This window comes from Camelus ferus, chromosome 15, assembly GCF_009834535.1.
Source record: "Camelus ferus isolate YT-003-E chromosome 15, BCGSAC_Cfer_1.0, whole genome shotgun sequence".
Taxonomy (NCBI): domain Eukaryota; kingdom Metazoa; phylum Chordata; class Mammalia; order Artiodactyla; family Camelidae; genus Camelus; species Camelus ferus.
In genome coordinates this window covers 51,060,947-51,077,536 of record NC_045710.1, presented here as the reverse complement: position 1 = coordinate 51,077,536, position 16,590 = coordinate 51,060,947, and the positions used below count along the sequence as shown (strand labels likewise).

Genomic DNA, 16,590 nt, shown 5'->3' with positions numbered 1-16,590 from the left:
CTATCCATGGTTGAATTGCGGGTTCAGAACCTTGGATAGCGCAACCACGTCCATAGAGTGCTGGCTGTAAGTTACCTGCAGATTTTCAGCTGCTTGGAGGGTCAGCACCCCTAACTCCCATGCTGTTTAAGGGTCAACCATATAGCACAACAGAAGTAAAACACAGGAAATAGTGATGATTTATTTTGAACATAAGTGGGGAAAAACTTTTGAAGAGTAGAAATATATTTGATAAAAACATTCCAGTGCATTGTGATTCTTTGTGGGATAGAGGATAGTGACAATGCTGCCTGTAATATATTCATCTAGTTGATAAGTTTTACGGTGCACAGCCTCAGATGAGAACAATATTACAGATGGTTGTGTCATGAACCCAACTTGAGAAACCTATCAAGCAAATGCTTAAGCCTGTTTTTGTGATGGGGTAAAAAGCCTACGATCATGAATCACTTTAACTGGAGAATGGGTGTGAGGTACCTGTAAAATAGAACAAAATGGGTGGCTTATATTTATCTCCAAAATGGTATTTCCTGTTCATAGGAAATGATTCAGCAAATGAAGAGCCAGAGGGATCAGACTAACTAGAGTTGATGTGAAAGCCAACACACTTTTATTCTCCAGCAGCTCTTTAAATCTTCACTAATGTTGACAAGCTCGCGTTTTTTGCAACTATACCACAACTCTGTGGTTCCGAGACCAGTAGCATCACCTAGGAACGTAATAGAAATGGAGTTTTTTGTATCCCACTCCAAGCCTACTGAAACAAATTCTGGAGGTTAGGCCCAGCAATGTTTTAACAAGCCCTGCAGGTGATTGTGATGCATACTCAAGCTGGAGAACCACTGGAGCAAAACTTGGCTTTCATTCAGCCCCTACATAGTTTTTACCAGTCTCTACTGTAAAAAGATGATTTGAGTGGCCTTCTGGAATAATGGGCTCTGATAGTATTTTTCTTCCAATTAAAAAAAATATTGTAATTGCATTAAAACTAACATGCTCAATATACCAATAACCTGTTTTTGCTCTTTGAGAAAGCAATCTCAGGTGCCCTGTCAGAAAACAAAATCAGTTAGGTTTGACATAATAGCAACATTTTAAATTGGTGTTTTTCTAAACAAAAATATATCCCATTGCAAAACAAGCCTACAAGTGGTAGAAATTAAAATTATTTCATTAGTATTTACCCACTTTTAGCAATATACATAACAGTATCACATTCTCTACATACTGTCTTCATCAAAACAACAAAAGAAAAAATACAAATGCCTCTTAACATACTTTCTAAGAATAAAAATAGTAAAAAGCTGACCCTTTGACAAACTATAAATTTAATCCCTGCCTCTACATCAAATATATCTTGGCAGTTTTATCAGCATATTAATATTCACAATTGTAACAGAAGTAGAGAAGAAATTGTCTTAAATAAGACTCAATGTTCTCTTTTTCACTAAAGTAGCTACTGCTATAATCTGGAAATAGACTTTTTTTTTTTAATACATGTTAACTTGGTTGCAGTTACTTTTAGAATTCAGGAGCTTTTATTTGTCCTTCCAGTGACTAAGGACGGTCACTCGTGATCGTTGTACAGATGGGAGAATCGGTTCTCAAGTTTGGCTACATGTTAGAATCATTCAAGAAGCACTCCTATAAGTGATTCCAATGTACAGCCAAGGCTGAGAACCACTGCCTTAAGATTTCAGCAACCAGTTTCTCACCCCAAATGCTACAGTACCTTTAGAAGCATTTAACAGTTTGAACATATGCTGGATCTGATCAAGCATGGTGTCATTCTGAATATCCCACTCCAGTGCCAACTGCTCTGGAGTAATCTAAGTTGCCTCTGCTGTTAGACTGTCAGTGCTTCTTACTATCAAGATTACTTGAGTTCTCACTGAGAGAAATCATTCTTTGCATCACGGATCTGCTCTGATAATGGATTGGGTTTCTTGGGACTTTTAAGGCACTAAGAACCCTTTGGAAACATAAACCCTCACATCAGTGATTCTCAATCCAGGTTGCACGCATACTAGGAACTTTAAAAAGCTACCAAAAAACAGGTCCTATCCTCAATCCATTAAATCAGAATCTCTGTTGTGGCGCTCTATCAGCATTTTTCAAAGCTCCTCAGGTGAGGGTTTGATAACAGAATGCTAAATTTTTATTAGCCAGTATTTGCTTTTCATTTCACTTGAGATTTTTGCATGACATCTTAAGTTTATACTACTGAGACTTCTGAATTTCACCCCTAAATAAACAGAGACAGAAGCAAGCAAAAGAACATCCTGAAAGTCCAGGCTTCAGGCATGGGCATATTTACTTTGAAAAAGGGTATAAATTACTAAATCCAGGCGTAAGATACCAGCTCCCATGTAGTTTTATGTGAATGAAGATCACATCCAGCTGTGAAGCACAAATCACCTAGTCCCCAGCTAAAAGATAAGTCGTCCTCAAGCACTCACTTAAAATGCTCTAAGGTTTTGTTCAGAATCCAGGGCCCACCCCAGGCCTATTAAATCAGAATCTCCAGACGAGCTAGAGAACCCATCTTGTTTAAGAAACTCAGATGATTCTTACGAACAGACACATCTGGGAAATGCTGCTGATGGATTAAAAGAGTTAAGAAATGGTGGAGATGCCACCTTTATGCCTTCATGCTTAATTAGAACCTTGTATCTTCTCATGACTCACTGGGATTACTTTTGTTAAACAATGATAATGGCAAAATAGCTGATTCAAAATCATCTCTGCTCAGACTGTGCTCTTTTTTGCCAGTGATACTCCATTTGGAACCAGGAGGGGGCGAAAAAAGAGATGGTGGTATTTCAGAGCTCAGTTTTAAGTCTCTCATGTAAGTCCTCTTGGTCAATCATGTGAGTGTGTCCGTTCCAGCGGTGGTAGGCGAGGAGAGCAGAGTTGTAGCCCGCCACGGCGCTCATTTCCATGGCACTTGCTGCGAACTCTATGCCGTTGAGGTAATAGAGTCGATCATGGAGTATGATGGAGGGACATTTCTCTGGAGGCGTATAATGAGGATACGCAAACCATGACTGCTTCACAGCATAATCGTAGGACACAAAGAGCTTTAAAATTTGCTCTTTGCTAAGAGCTCTTGCGGAAAAGATCTTCCAAACGTGTGCCTTCTCTGCTTTTGGTTGAGGACTATTATCTTCTCTTACGGAGGACACAAACCCAATGCTGTTAATGAACAAATCTGGATTATCAGTGGTTAAGACGGTACCAAGGTCAAACTCATCTAAGGGTCTAGAGCTAAAAACAGTTGAATTCAACTGCCCCTTAATTAAAGTGGTCACTAAAGGTTCGTAGTGTTGATGGAATTCCTCAATTGGAGGATCAAAGTTGAGAAAAGTTATATTGGACATTTTTCGATTCAACGGAGTGGCCACCAAGACGATGTCATAGAAGTCTGAATGGGTCTCAGATCTGGTTTGGTAGACCACTTCATACATCTTTGTGGGATCTCCTAGAGGAAATTAGGAAGCACACATTATTTTTGTAATTGTTTCTATCATACTATAGTTTATACCTTCTAAAAATAATTCTATACCTTCTTAATAGTTTCTCTATCATTTTGAGGAATTAAAGAAAGTTTTCCCTTGCATTATTATTACATTGCCACCAATTTTCTATTTGGAATCAAAAAAAAAAAAAAAAAAAACCTTGTCAATAAGTACAGAGTATGAAATCTGTACTTTTGAGGGTGAGATTGTTTTTTAAATCCAAGGAGTTATGCCGCTGTACTTGAGCACATTTACGAATATTCCCACACGACACAACACATCCAGTCTAAAATTTCAGCATTTGGAACTGAGCAGGAGATGGTAAAAGAGGTTTTTCTCCCCAAGCAATTATTTTCTGCAGAGGAAATGAGGAACAAGACAACAGATGTTCAAGCTCACCTGTCTGTTTGGTCCTTGTTTTCTCCTCTATGGATATTACTGAGCCAGATATAAGATTGCTTTTGGAAGCCTCAAGGAGCCGTGAGCAGACAAGTTTATTGCCACCTTTTACTGCCCAAAGACCAGGATCGGTAGCGGACATTGACACTGCCCCTGTCGGTGGTAGGAAAACAATGTGTTTTAATTCTGACTCTAAGAGACCCTCTCCCCACTCTCCCTTCCCAAGTAGCCGAGCCCTGCTCCAAATGTCTCCAGACACTGCCAAATGGCCTTGGGAGCAAAATCTCCCCCAGTCAAGAACCATTCAACTAATGAAAACTAAAGACACCGTTCCCATAAAAATGCACATCCACATATACACAATTTGCCAATGCTTCTGTTGGGCCTGAGGTTTCACAGAGAAAGGGGGTCTTCTCCAAATCATGGCCCAAAGTCAGGAGCCACCACAGCATCAGGTAAACCACTCCTAACTAATGTCCGTGACTATTCCAAGCCCTGACTTACCCACAAAGCCATTGATGTTCATGTTTTGGCCATAATTGACCCTCATGACGGGAGTAATAATTTCATCGAGGAATTTCTCAGAGAAGCCTGCTTTCTGCAAGGTTTCCAGAAGTGATCGGTTAAACAGTGCAAGGAAGTCGTCCCCTCCTAGGGAATGCAGTAACTTCTCCACGCTACTGAAGGCATAGTCATGAGATTGGTAGCGGTAGATCCTTTTGAATAGAAGAGAAATGGCCATTAGACATCAAACAAGACGGGGGAGGGTAGACATAAAGAAGGAAAAGAGCATCATAAGACTCAAACTGACTTTCCTGTTTCCTCTGATTCCCACCTATCACGTGAGACGCAACTCAGTCACCACCTTCCCCAGGGGTCCCAGAAGCTCTTGGTCCTCCCTCTCCCCCCGCCTCCCCTGGAAGCCCACTGTCCTTTGTACACACTCTTCTGCATTAATCTGGTCACTGGGAGCACCTTTAAAGAGGAGGGGATGTCTCGTTCTCATTTGCCTTATCTTCCAGCAGCACTGAGGCCACGTCTACAATTAAACTCTACTTTTTCACTAAGGATGATGCCCTCCACCTACCCCGCAGCCCAGCCAGAAATAACAGGCTACTTCTAACATCCTACGTGCCATCCTCAGTTCATTTAGCTTCAGACTTAAACACGTCACTTCTCCTTTCTGCTGCTCCCACCGAACATGGAAACTTCATCAGTCTTTCTAACATCTCTCTTGTTACTTCACCCTCATTTCCCTGATCTTACATCAGGATTTACATTCAAACTCTTAAAATGAAGAATGGATGTACCTGCTTCTGGTTTCTCTTCTTTGAAACATTTATGAATCTCCCAGAAGCCTAAAATACCCTTCTTATTTTGTCATCCGTTCACTTATTGAAAAAAAATCTCGCTTACTACTGCTTAATCAATAAAGTTCTGACATCAAAAAAAAATGGATTTTTTTTGAGCCAAACTCATCAAGTCTCCTTTGCTCTAACTGCAGAAACAGAAACAAAGTAGAAGTAAAAGAAATGGTCTAAAAGTCACATAGCAGGTAGAAGGCTCAAGCACCACTCTCCTCCCTGCCCTCAACCACACACACACACACACACACTCACACACACACACAAATACACACTCATGCCTTTCACTTGGACACAGTTGGCCCAATTCCCTGGTCTCTAAATACGCTCTGTATATTGCTCCCAAACATGCACTCGCTCTTCCCTCCACGTGGATACCGTCCTCATTCCTAATCATAGGACAGCTAGCTACAGGTCCTCCAGAGCTTGAATCCCACCTCCTTTGCAAAGTCTTGCCCAACTTCCCAGTCCATGGTGATGTCACCACATTAAAAAGTCCCATAAAACTTAGCACTCATGCTGCTCATCCAATACTTAGATACTACTTTGTATTATTTAATTTTTAGAAAATATCACCTCACATTTCTCTGCACTTTGGACTTGAAATACATCCCCATAAATTAATTCATGCAATAACTCAATACGTATTTTTTCTCAGGTTGCACGTGATACACAAGTGAGAAAGACATGGTTCCTTTCCGTCAAGGAATCCTATCAGTCTCCTGTCAGTGGCTGTAGGAGGAGTTTTTAAATCAAATTTCTTCCCTCAAAATGAACTGTAATTTTTCAAAGAGCAGAGATAACGTCCTACCCATTTTAACATTACCTACTGTCTAACAGTGTAGTGTACAAAACGTCAAATAAATTTGTGTGGGAAAATTCTCAGCATCCAAACTGAGAAATTAAAAGAATTGCCTCCAACCGTATCATCTGGCTTCTAGTTTCTAAGAAATTGGAAAAAGTAGGATGAAAATATTGAGTTCTTTAGAAAAATAATAGACTGAATACCTCACAAAATGAACAGTGATCTTTTGCTAATGGTCAGCATGACAAAATAGTAGCCAATTAATTAAATAACTTATATATGTTGTTATAAAAAAATTATTTCCTGCCTCCTCCCACCTGAGCCCCAACCCCAATCAAACAAGCCTCCTAAATGAGGCATGAGACAACATACACCATAGAAACACTGAGCGTTGTAACTGCTCTGTAATACCAGTTGCACTAGAATACAAATCTATGGGGGAAGAGTATAGCTCAGTGGTAGAGCGCATGCCTAGCATGCACAAGGTCCTGGGTTCAATCCCCACTACCTCTATTAAAATAAATAAACCTAACTACCTCCCCCCCCCAAACATATTTATCAGAAAGTTAGATATAAGTAACTAGTAGTTTCTGCTAATCGATAGCTTGAGTAGCCCTCTTTCTTTTTAAACTACATATATATGACCCTTAACCATGTATTCATTCATTCATTCATTCTTTCATTTATTCATTGAACAAATAATTATGGAGCATCAGCTTTGGGCCAGGCACTGTTCCAGGTGCTGAGGATGCAGAGGTCAATACAATACAGAAAAAATCCCCGCCCTAGTGGAGCATTTGTTCTAGTTGGGTAAACAGGCAATAAAAAAATTAATAAATGTAAGCAAATTACCTAGGAGTTTAGAGGATGATCATCATTAAGGAGAAAAGTAAATGAAAAAGTAAGGCTGGGAATGCTTGGAGTTGGCAGGGCTGCAGCTCTAAATAAGACGGTCCAAAAAAATTAGCAGAGTGGTCAAGGAAAGCCTCACTGAGAAGGTGACATCTGAGCAAAGGCCTGAAGGAGGTGAGGATACAAGCCCTGCAGTACCGGGAGGGGGTGGTATTTCGGGTAGAGGTAAGAGCAGTACAAAAGCCTTCTGACAGAAACAAGCCTGGTCTGCTCAAGGAACAGTGCGGCCCAGTGCAGCCGACGCAGGGAGATCACGCGAGCAGGAGGAGGCCCAGTCAGAAAAAAGGAAGGGAGAGGGAAGAAGCACTCCTAAAATGATGGAGGAAGGACCTTAGAACATCTGCCCCGACATAAAAGCTGTGGCACACATTGAACATCAACTTTTTCAAGACTCTGGAAATAAACAAAACACTTGTCCAAATCCCAGGAGTATTTATTCAAGCTAAGTGGCTGAATGTCAGTAAGAAGAAATGAGCCCTGTGGCACTTGAACTTGCTTTGTTCCCATTCTCCTCTTGCTGGCAACAAGGCAGCCTTCAAAATCGGCAGCCTTGCCACTACAATCTTGCTGTGACCCCAGCAAGCTGGAAACCACAGAGGGGATAAGGCAGGTCTGGAGAGCCCCCAAAATTCCCATGCTTGGGTGATTACCTTGGGCCCATGTAAATAATGAAGAATATCTCCCCACTTTGAGACCCTTAACTTAATCATATTTACAACATTCCTTTTACCATGTAAGGTAACACATTCGCAGGTTCCAGGGATTCGGACGTGGACACCTTGCATTATTCAGCCAACCCCAGGAGGCTACTCCAACAATCCAGACTACAGATAAGAGTGGCTTGGATCAAACTGGTAGCAGTAATGATGGCAAGAAGTGGTGAAGTTTTAGATTTTTTTTAAAAGACTGCATACTTTTTAAAGATAGGATTCAAGACAGACTGGATTTGGGAAATGAGAGAACAAAAAAAGAGTAAAAAATGACTCAAAATATTTGTTACGAGTAACTTTCTTCCTTTTAGGGAAAAAAAGGGGATGTTTATAAAGCCTTTCACTCTGAGCTTTTTCAGCCTCAGATCAAGAAGTGTGAAGGATCTAACATATCCCCAGAAATGCACTAAGTACTGGGGACAAGAGTGAGCTTTAGCCTAGCCTATCAGCCAAGGTATCGCAACAGGAAGCCATCAGTGGACCACAGGGTTCAATGCAACAAGTATCTGAGTGAATATCTACTACGTTCTGGTTAATGAGCATACTGTGGAACAACACAAGTGAGCATGTGGTGTGCACATACAATGCCTAAGAGATGTTTGAAAAGAGAGATGAATGGTGACTAAGGAATTAGGGGAAGGTGACCAGAGTATTAGAAAAGGGGTGAGATAAGAGACTGAACTCTGGGATAAGGAATGGCATCCAGGCAGAAGAATTGCATAAATAAATGCTCAGAACTGGAAATTAACTTGGAAGTGTGGATATCAGGGGCTGCAAGTTCTCTACCCAAGTACCTCCAACAACAGAGAAAAATGAGTGCATCCTCCCAGGGTGTGGGGTGTTGCCTAACACAAGGGTGAACCGTCTTTCAAGTGTCACGGATTACTACTGCCACATGGACCTGGGCTCACACTGTGCACACTCTGGAATGGAAGCACAAAAATGACAATGTACTTCCTCGAAGCTGGTCAGCAGACCTCCCCAAAAGTTCTTGACCCCTCAAAAGTTCCTACAGAAAATCACAAGCCACTTTCAAAAGGAGCCAACTGGATCTGTCATATATATACCAAAGGAAAAGAGCAAAAATGTTGAGCAAGGACTTTAAGTTTCTACACCATTCGAAGAAAAAAACTCAAGAATATTCTCCAATTGTGCATTTTAACCTAGTGGTCCTCAACTTTGATTATAGTTAAGATTCACCTAAGATGAACATACCAATGCCCAGATCCTACTCCAGAACAATGAAATAAAAATTCTCTGGGATAGAGCACAGTGTTCTCATTTTTAAAAGATCCCCGTGTTGTGGAGGAAGGTATGTAACTCAGTGGTAGAGTGCATGCTTAATTAGCATGCACAAGGTCCTCCTGGGTTCAATCCTCAGTACCTCTATTAAAAAAAATACATGTATGTGTGTGTATGTGTGTGTGTATACATATATATATATATGCCAAATTACCTCCCCCTGGTAGTAAAAATTCCCCATGTGAATATCATTTGCAGTCAGGGTTGAGAATTACTGCTTTACTGAAATGTAAGGATTCCTCTCTTGGCAACTTCTGTGGCTCCCAATCCTGGCTTCTGTGACATGGGTGATACTGCAAATATTTAACAACTGGTACAGCATTAAATAGAAAGTAGACTGACTCCAGCACTGGAACTGAATCAAGGCTTCGTGCTGGGGGGGGACGGGGGAGGGTATATAGCTCAGTAGTAGAGTGTGTGCGCCTAGCATGCATGAGGTCCTGGGTTCAACCCCAGTACCTCCATTTTAAAAAAAAGACTCCCTGCGGGGGGCAGGGGAGGAGGTTCCTGAGGAAGACAAAACAGGCAGGCAGCAGCTATTTCACAACCTCAGCAGTATTTCACTACTTCGGCTACTGGCACACGCTGGCTCAATACCTGCCTTCTCGCCAACTATCTCACAGGGTATGATAAAATTACCAAAATAAGATTTGCATGATCTTGATTTATTGAAAGAAACAGACATGTCTGATGCATGACCCTTTAAAAAACAGAAAGGTCAGTGCTATATAATCAAGTATCAAAGATACACCAGAGAGGGGCAGTCATTCCATAGTTTGGAAACTGTTTCCTAAAATCAAAAATAGTACAGAGGGGAGGCTATATATAGCACAGTGGTAGAGCGCACACCTAGCATGCATGAGGTCCTAGGTTCAATCCCCAGTACTTCTATTAAAGATAAATAAATAACCTAATTACCTCCCCCCACCAAAAAAAGCAAACAAGCAAGACCCTCACTCAGTCTTTTTCACAGTTCTGTAATATACAGAATTCACTTCAAAAGTGATTTCTTGATTTCTCAAAGGGCAATTCTCTACATGCCAAGCAAGCCACAGATACGAAAACCGGCAGGGCTGTGTCTGATGCCATGTGAACTTGAGTTTCTTGCTAAGCATGCACCAACATGCCACCTTTTTTTTAAAAAGGGAACGGCTGTCTCTATACAAGTTCTATATATTTTCCTAGTTAACTGCTGTCTCTCTATCAGAAGGTATGTTCTCTGAGGGCAGGGACATGTTCTAGGTTCTATATCTTTAGGACTTAGAATAGTGCCTGGCACATACTAAACAGTATTTGGTGAATGAATAAATGAATGACTACTTTAAAACAACCTGCACTGCAGCCAAACTTAACATACCCACTGGAAAGATGTTCAAGGAATTGACCTCAGAATGATGTTAAGAACAAAAGGAATTCCTAACTACTATAAGTTACAGAAACTAAAGTATATTCATCCTATTTAACTCTTACATTTGTTCTGGTCAATACTTGATCACATGACATGTAATTTTACCTTCTTTTTTTTTTTTAATCATTATTTTTTTAGTTTTCACCTTAATGGAGGCACTGGGGATTGAACCCAGGACCTTGTGCACACCAAGCACATGCTCTACCACTGAGCTATATCACTCACCCCCAAATTTTCCTTCTTAACAATTCTTTTATTATGTTGGAACAATCATAGTAATGAAATATTATTAGCATTTACGAGTTAAATCATTCCAGCATCTAAAATTGTAAACCAACATAAAAGTCAGTACATGCCAACAAACTTAAAAAAACTGATTGTATCTTTCAAAGTTAGATTGGTAACTTTATGTTATTTTTTTCCTACTTAACAAAGCAATGCACAGTCATACACATGGAAAATTTCGAAAATAACAGAAAAACATAAAGAAGGGGCACCTGTATTCTGACTACCCAGGACAAGGCTGAAATTGAATATCTTAATTTAAATTCTTGAGGCATAAAACTGATACTCTATTCCAGGCTGCTGGCTCACTGAAACATCATGCCATAATTAAATACAGCTCCTTTAAGTTTTCTGATCCCTTCTACAAGCTCTTGTACACATTACCTCATTGATCTACTCACAACACTAACACACTTCAGAAATTAAGAGTGAGGACCCTGGAGCCAGATTGCCTGGGTGAGAACTCCAGCTCCACCCCTTACTCGGTGGGTGTACTTGCCCACCTGAAACCTCTCTAAGCCGCCACCTCCCACATCTGTAAAAAGAAGCTAATCACACTACCTACCTCAGAGATCTGTCATGAGACTTTAAGGATTTAGTATTTGTAGAGTAATTAAAAGTGTCTGACAAAACAAAATGAGCATTTGCAAAATATATTTGAGCATTTGCAAAAATAATTTCAGAGGCGAAAATAAACTCCCCTTTCAATTTCCAAGTGGATACATGGTCTGCATATTTTATACAAAACATTTTGCCTAACAATCTGACAAACAGGCCTTGCGGTTAGGTAGAGAACTGTTCCAAGAAACTCTGATTCTAAACATCATCTAATAAAAGGTCTTAGGTTAGATGGAAGAGAAAAAAATTACCTCATAAACTTGTCTAATATATCCTCTACCCACATGTGCATTCGGAGGGACTGAAATCCATAGTGCCAAATTAGTTTAATCATGTTAATTATAAACCAGCTGCTCTCCTCATATACCAGAGTCTCTCCGTTATACACCCCCACTAGGCCACTAGGGCTCTGAACGGCAGAGAGACCTGCAAAAACAAAGAAAGGGTAGCTAAGTCAGTGGTGTCCACGCTGATCAAAGGAAAGAAGGTAATCTGAAGCTACTGGGGACACTGTGAAGTGAGCGAATTCCAGGCTTCCCCTAGTTCTCAGGAGACATATCCAAGCTCTATCTTTAGACCAGTGTGTGATACCCTAGACACTCACCACACTGTCCAAAAGCAGATTCTCTGAAAGATGGGTTAGATGATTGTGCAGATGTATCAAAATTAGACTGGCTATATTTAGTCTAAAAAGACGAAAAAGTCAAAAGAAAAAGCCAGAGTACCAGCTGAGTTCAACTTAAAAACTGAAATGTTAGATAGGATTTTTGCAGCATAAATTGCTCCTGGCATCCACTTGCCTTCATGGAGGAAAGAGGCCCAGGAAGCGTCCACAGGAGATATGGAAAGCAGCTAAGGAAAAGGCAGCCCCACTCTTGGGCAAATCCTATTTTGCATAACTGGATATTTCTGATAACTGGAAGGAGGCCAAAATTACACAATATTCACTGAGGAAAGAGCCTGCAGAGGCCTGCAGACTTCCCCCAACACCTGTCAGGCACCTCTGCTGGTAGGGAAGCAGTCAGATGTCCCAAGTTCCAGGCACATGTTTGCACTTATAGCTGTGTGACTTTAAGCCAGACACTTCAAGTCTCTGGGCCTCATTCCCCCAGCTGTAAGATGAACACAGTAGGTTTCTGCTAACTCAAACCATTCTTTGACTCTTTTTATTTTTGATTTTTTAAATTGAAATATAGTCGGTTTACAATGCTGTGTTAATTTCTGGTGTACAGCATAGTGATTCAGTCATATATATTATACATACATATATATTCCTTGTCATATTCTTTTTCATTATAGGCTATTACAAGGTAGTGAATATTTTCCTGTGCTATACAGTAGGACCTTATTGTTTATCTATTTTAAATATAGTAGTTAATATCTGCAGATTCTGAACTCCCAATTTATCCCTCCAACCCCTCTTTGCCCCTAGTAACTATAGGTCTGTTTTCTATGTCTGTGAGTCTGTTTCTGCTCCATAAATAAGTTCATTTGTGTTTTTTTTTTAAGCATTCTCTGATTCTTTAACAGGAACCCAGAGGTTTAAGAACCAACAACAGTAACCATCCCCACCCTGCGCCCCATGTCTGTAATTCCAGATAACTGAAGATACAGATAACTAGTGTCCCATTACAGCAGCGCAGAACCTGAGGCAGAACGAATTGCTAGAAGGAAAGTGAGGCAAATAGTTTTACCAGCTTCTCTGTAAAAGACAATTGACAAGGCAGAAGAGTTTCAGTTCCCTATCTGACAATATCCATGGATATTGAAACCTGCTTAGCTGGAAGACCAAATTACATACCCAGGTCCTTGACGAAACGCTTCATGTGCAGATTTAAAGGATGGATGATAGAGCCTCCTGCCTCATATTCGTGTCCCTGCATAGTCAAGGTGGCCAGACGGCCCCCCACCTCTCCTTTTTCAATCACGTGAATCTTCACATGTTCCCCAAATTTCTGCCGCAGACAATAGGCTGCTGAAGTGCCACCAATTCCAGCTCCAATAATAGCTATGGGGAGGAAAAAAAAAAAGGAAGAGTTTATTTTTCCCTCTTACCAGCTTTGTAGGTTTTGTTAGTTTTTGAAAGGCTCTAAATCAAATTTTTTTAAAAATGTTACTTAAGGCTGTTAAAAACAATTTAAGGCAGGCTGGTGGAGGGGTTAAGGGGGGAGTGACAGTTTCAGTGAAGATAGAACTCTGAATCTGGGCAGCCACTGCTCCCATTCAAAAGTGGTAGTAGATTAACTTATAAATTGACATTAATTGGGGGTTTGGTTGGTTGGTTTGGTTTGGGTTTTTTGTTTATTTTGGGTGTTTTTTGTTTTTTGTTTTTGCCAGATGCCCCAAGATTCTCACAGTTCTTTGCGAAGGTACCAAGTGGTCCGCACACCCTTCTTTGTGCCCAACGCATGGGAACAGAGGAGGTGGGGCCTTCCCAGCACGCATTTTAAATAAAGTGGCCGCCATTTTTCCCTGGATGTGGTCTGTCTCGTTAATATAAACAGGCTCCTGAACCCAAAGAGCAGAGCCTTATTTAAGGGGAATAAAAATAATAAGAATAATAATAAGCCAAGCAACACAAAACAAACAGGGAGCAAAACACCACGAAGACTGAAACTAGAAAGAGTGACGGTTTCGGCTGTGTAGTCGTCCCAGGCAGAGAAATTGTGCAAGCCACGGGCCTCCGCCAGCCGGCCGACTTCAGCGGAGCGGACGGGGGAAGGGCGCCCCAGCCCATCATGGGAAGCAGGCGCGGTCAGCGCGGTCAGCCTGTTTGCACCGCTGGGTGTGCTGTGCCCGCGTGCGCCTCTCGTCTGCAGAGCTGAAGTGGCCCATGGCTCCAAGACGAGCCAAAGGACTGGCCTCCCACAAGTGCAGCAAAGGGAGGCGGCGAGAGGGACCTCGGCCACCTGGAGCTCCAGGCCTCCCGGGACAGGTTCTGCAAGGACGCTTGGTCCGGGTCCCTCCCTCCACGGCCCGTTCCTCAAGTGGGCCTGTCTCAATGCCCGGGAAGGCGCGGTCCCTGGGGAACAAAAAGTGGCCCCAAGGCACTAACAGGGAAGGTCACGACTTGCGCAGAGGGCTGGTTCCGCGCTGCCCGGCAGGCTCATGGGTGCCGGGAACGGCGCATCAGGCAGCGGCAGCCGGGTGCGGGGTGCGCTCTCGCAACCCTCTGCCCCCGCTGCCTCCTTCTGGCCTACCGATCTTCTCCGGCGGAGCCCGCGGCTCAGCGCTCCCGGGGCAGCCCCAGCCACACAGCAGCAGCAGCCCCAGCCATAGCCCCACAGCCGAGCAAGCGAGCTTCCCAGCGGTGCACTTCATGGCTTTCCCAGCGCTGCAGTCCGACTAGAGCGCCGGGCTGTCAGCCCCCGTTTGAGCCTGCGCTCTCCGTCCGCCCCGCCCCGTGGCTGGCCTCGCCCACCCAAGCCCCGCCCAGCTCCCCCCACCCCCACCCCCATACCCCAGTGCAGGCCCCTGACACCCGAAGTCCACACTTCCCTCCAGGCGCTCCCAATCCGGGTCCCCTTGGTCCCCCAAGCCCGTCCTGCCCCTCCGAATACCATCCTGCTTCAGAGGGACACCAAAAGCCCCAGGGGAGGCGGACCCCACCTTTTAATTTCCTCAGTAGTGCCCTCTTCTGTTTCATCAAACGCTCTTGCTCAAAGAATGCACATGGCTAGTCGCTGTCACGTACAGATGGGTTGCAACAAACACTGAGTGATCGCTATGTTCACTGTGTTAGGGAATGTTGGATATGAAATAAATGGGTAAATGGTGCTAGACGAAAGGAAAAATGGGGGAGACCAGGGATGGGGTGGTCCAAAGCGAAGGGAGAGGAAAAGTAATGACAGACATGAATGAAAGTATTGTATCCATGTCATATAGTGGAACATTATGCAAGCATTAAAAAAATGTAGGATTTGTATCTATTGTCCTAGTATTGTTAGGTGAGAAAAGCTGCTGACTGAGTAATGGGTATTATATGATCCTATTACAATACCCCATCCAAACAAAAAAAAAAGGGAAAAGAAAAAAAGAAAAACTAGTACATGAACATGAAGAACAGTATGGATGGAAGGAAAGTAAGTTTGATAAAAAGAATAACCTTTCTAACTTTGAGAGAAGTAGAAAATCCACTACAAAAAGGATTCATTTATTGGACAAATATTTATTGAGTTCCTTCCAAGTGGCAGGCAATGTTCCAGGTACTTGAGAAAAAAACAGTGAATAAAACAGATTTTTTAAAATATTTATTCTAATAATGCAGACATTCTAGTGGAGGGAGACAGACGATAATTAGAATAAATGAACAAATGATGTAATATAGACTGGGGAAAGAGGATTGCAGAATGGCTTGCAATTTTGAATAGCTTGGTCAGGGTAGACCTCACTGACCAGGATGGCATTTAAGCATTTAAGCAAAAGTTTGCAGAAGTGAGGGGTTGAGCCAGGTGAATATCTGGGGAAAGAGATTTCTAGGCAAAGAGAATGAATGCCTAGCATGGTTAAGGAACAGGAAGGAGGCCAGTGGAGCAGAGTAAGAAAGGGGGAATGGAGGTGTTTCTGGAACAAGATGCAAATCATACATGAATTAAACACTTCTACTTAAGAACATAAAAATATGAAGATTAAATCTCCTTTTTCTACAAATTACAAAGAAAGAACTAAATTATGTGTCTTTTCTTTTTCCAAGTTACATTATGCTCACAGCGCCTCACTACATTAAGCCTAAAAGGCCTTCAGAAAATATGTCGGCTGATTAGAATTAACCATGTCAGTAAACTTGACACAAGTGTCCTAAGTGGAAACTTTCATTTCTGCTTCTGAAACATCAGGAAAATTTTTTCAGAAAGGATCCTCAGTGAAGAGGCAGTATACAGAACTTGCAAAGTGGAGGTGGATTGAAGGCTTTCTTGTTCTGCACTCTTGCCTTTTCAAGAAATATTATCACTAAAACTCAAAAAGATTAGTTTTTTTAATCATGGGAATTGTTGCCACAAATATGAAGTGCAATATAATAAAGTGTATTAGAATATTTATTTAGAGTGTTGTTCGAAAAAGCAATCTCCTTTGGAAACTAAACACTAAGATTCTCTCCTTGACCAAATTCTAGCCAAGTTCCTCAGAGCACTCTTTCCAACAGGGGCTCAACTTTAGCATATAAAGACTTGAACAAACACTAACATCGGTTACCACAGCTCAGAGCTGCATTCTTCCAATGAGCTTAGCTCACCTTAAAGTGGCTATCTGAGTAAACACAAGGCTGCCA

General features: G+C 41.9%; 1 protein-coding gene and 1 non-coding gene across 2 annotated transcripts; both read right to left on the bottom strand.

Moving 5' to 3' along the window:
- Positions 1 to 156: 156 nt before the first annotated feature.
- On the bottom strand, positions 157 to 14,679 carry PCYOX1 (prenylcysteine oxidase 1). The gene is made up of 6 exons (XM_006192766.3): positions 14,522 to 14,679; positions 13,123 to 13,329; positions 11,573 to 11,747; positions 4,422 to 4,633; positions 3,918 to 4,070; positions 157 to 3,481 (listed from the first exon to the last, which is right to left on the bottom strand). Exons 1-6 carry the CDS (start codon positions 14,640 to 14,642, stop codon positions 2,823 to 2,825), a joined length of 1,527 nt encoding a protein of 508 aa, XP_006192828.1. The 5' UTR covers positions 14,643 to 14,679; the 3' UTR covers positions 157 to 2,822.
- On the bottom strand, positions 10,569 to 10,640 carry TRNAT-GGU. Its single transcript has one exon. It is a non-coding gene; the product is annotated as a tRNA-Thr (tRNA).
- Positions 14,680 to 16,590: the final 1,911 nt, after the last annotated feature.

Bases quoted from the DNA above. Each gene is read 5' to 3' on its own strand.
- PCYOX1 (XM_006192766.3), bottom strand. From the start codon at position 14,642: ATGAAGTGCACCGCTGGGAAGCTCGCTTGCTCGGCTGTGGGGCTATGG. The intron at 11,748-13,122 runs GTATGTAATTTG...TTGTTTTTGCAG, and splicing joins GCGTTTCGTCAAGGACCTGG to GTCTCTCTGCCGTTCAGAGC. The intron at 4,634-11,572 runs GTAATTTTTTTC...TCTATTCAAAAG, and splicing joins ATATTAGACAAGTTTATGAG to GATCTACCGCTACCAATCTC.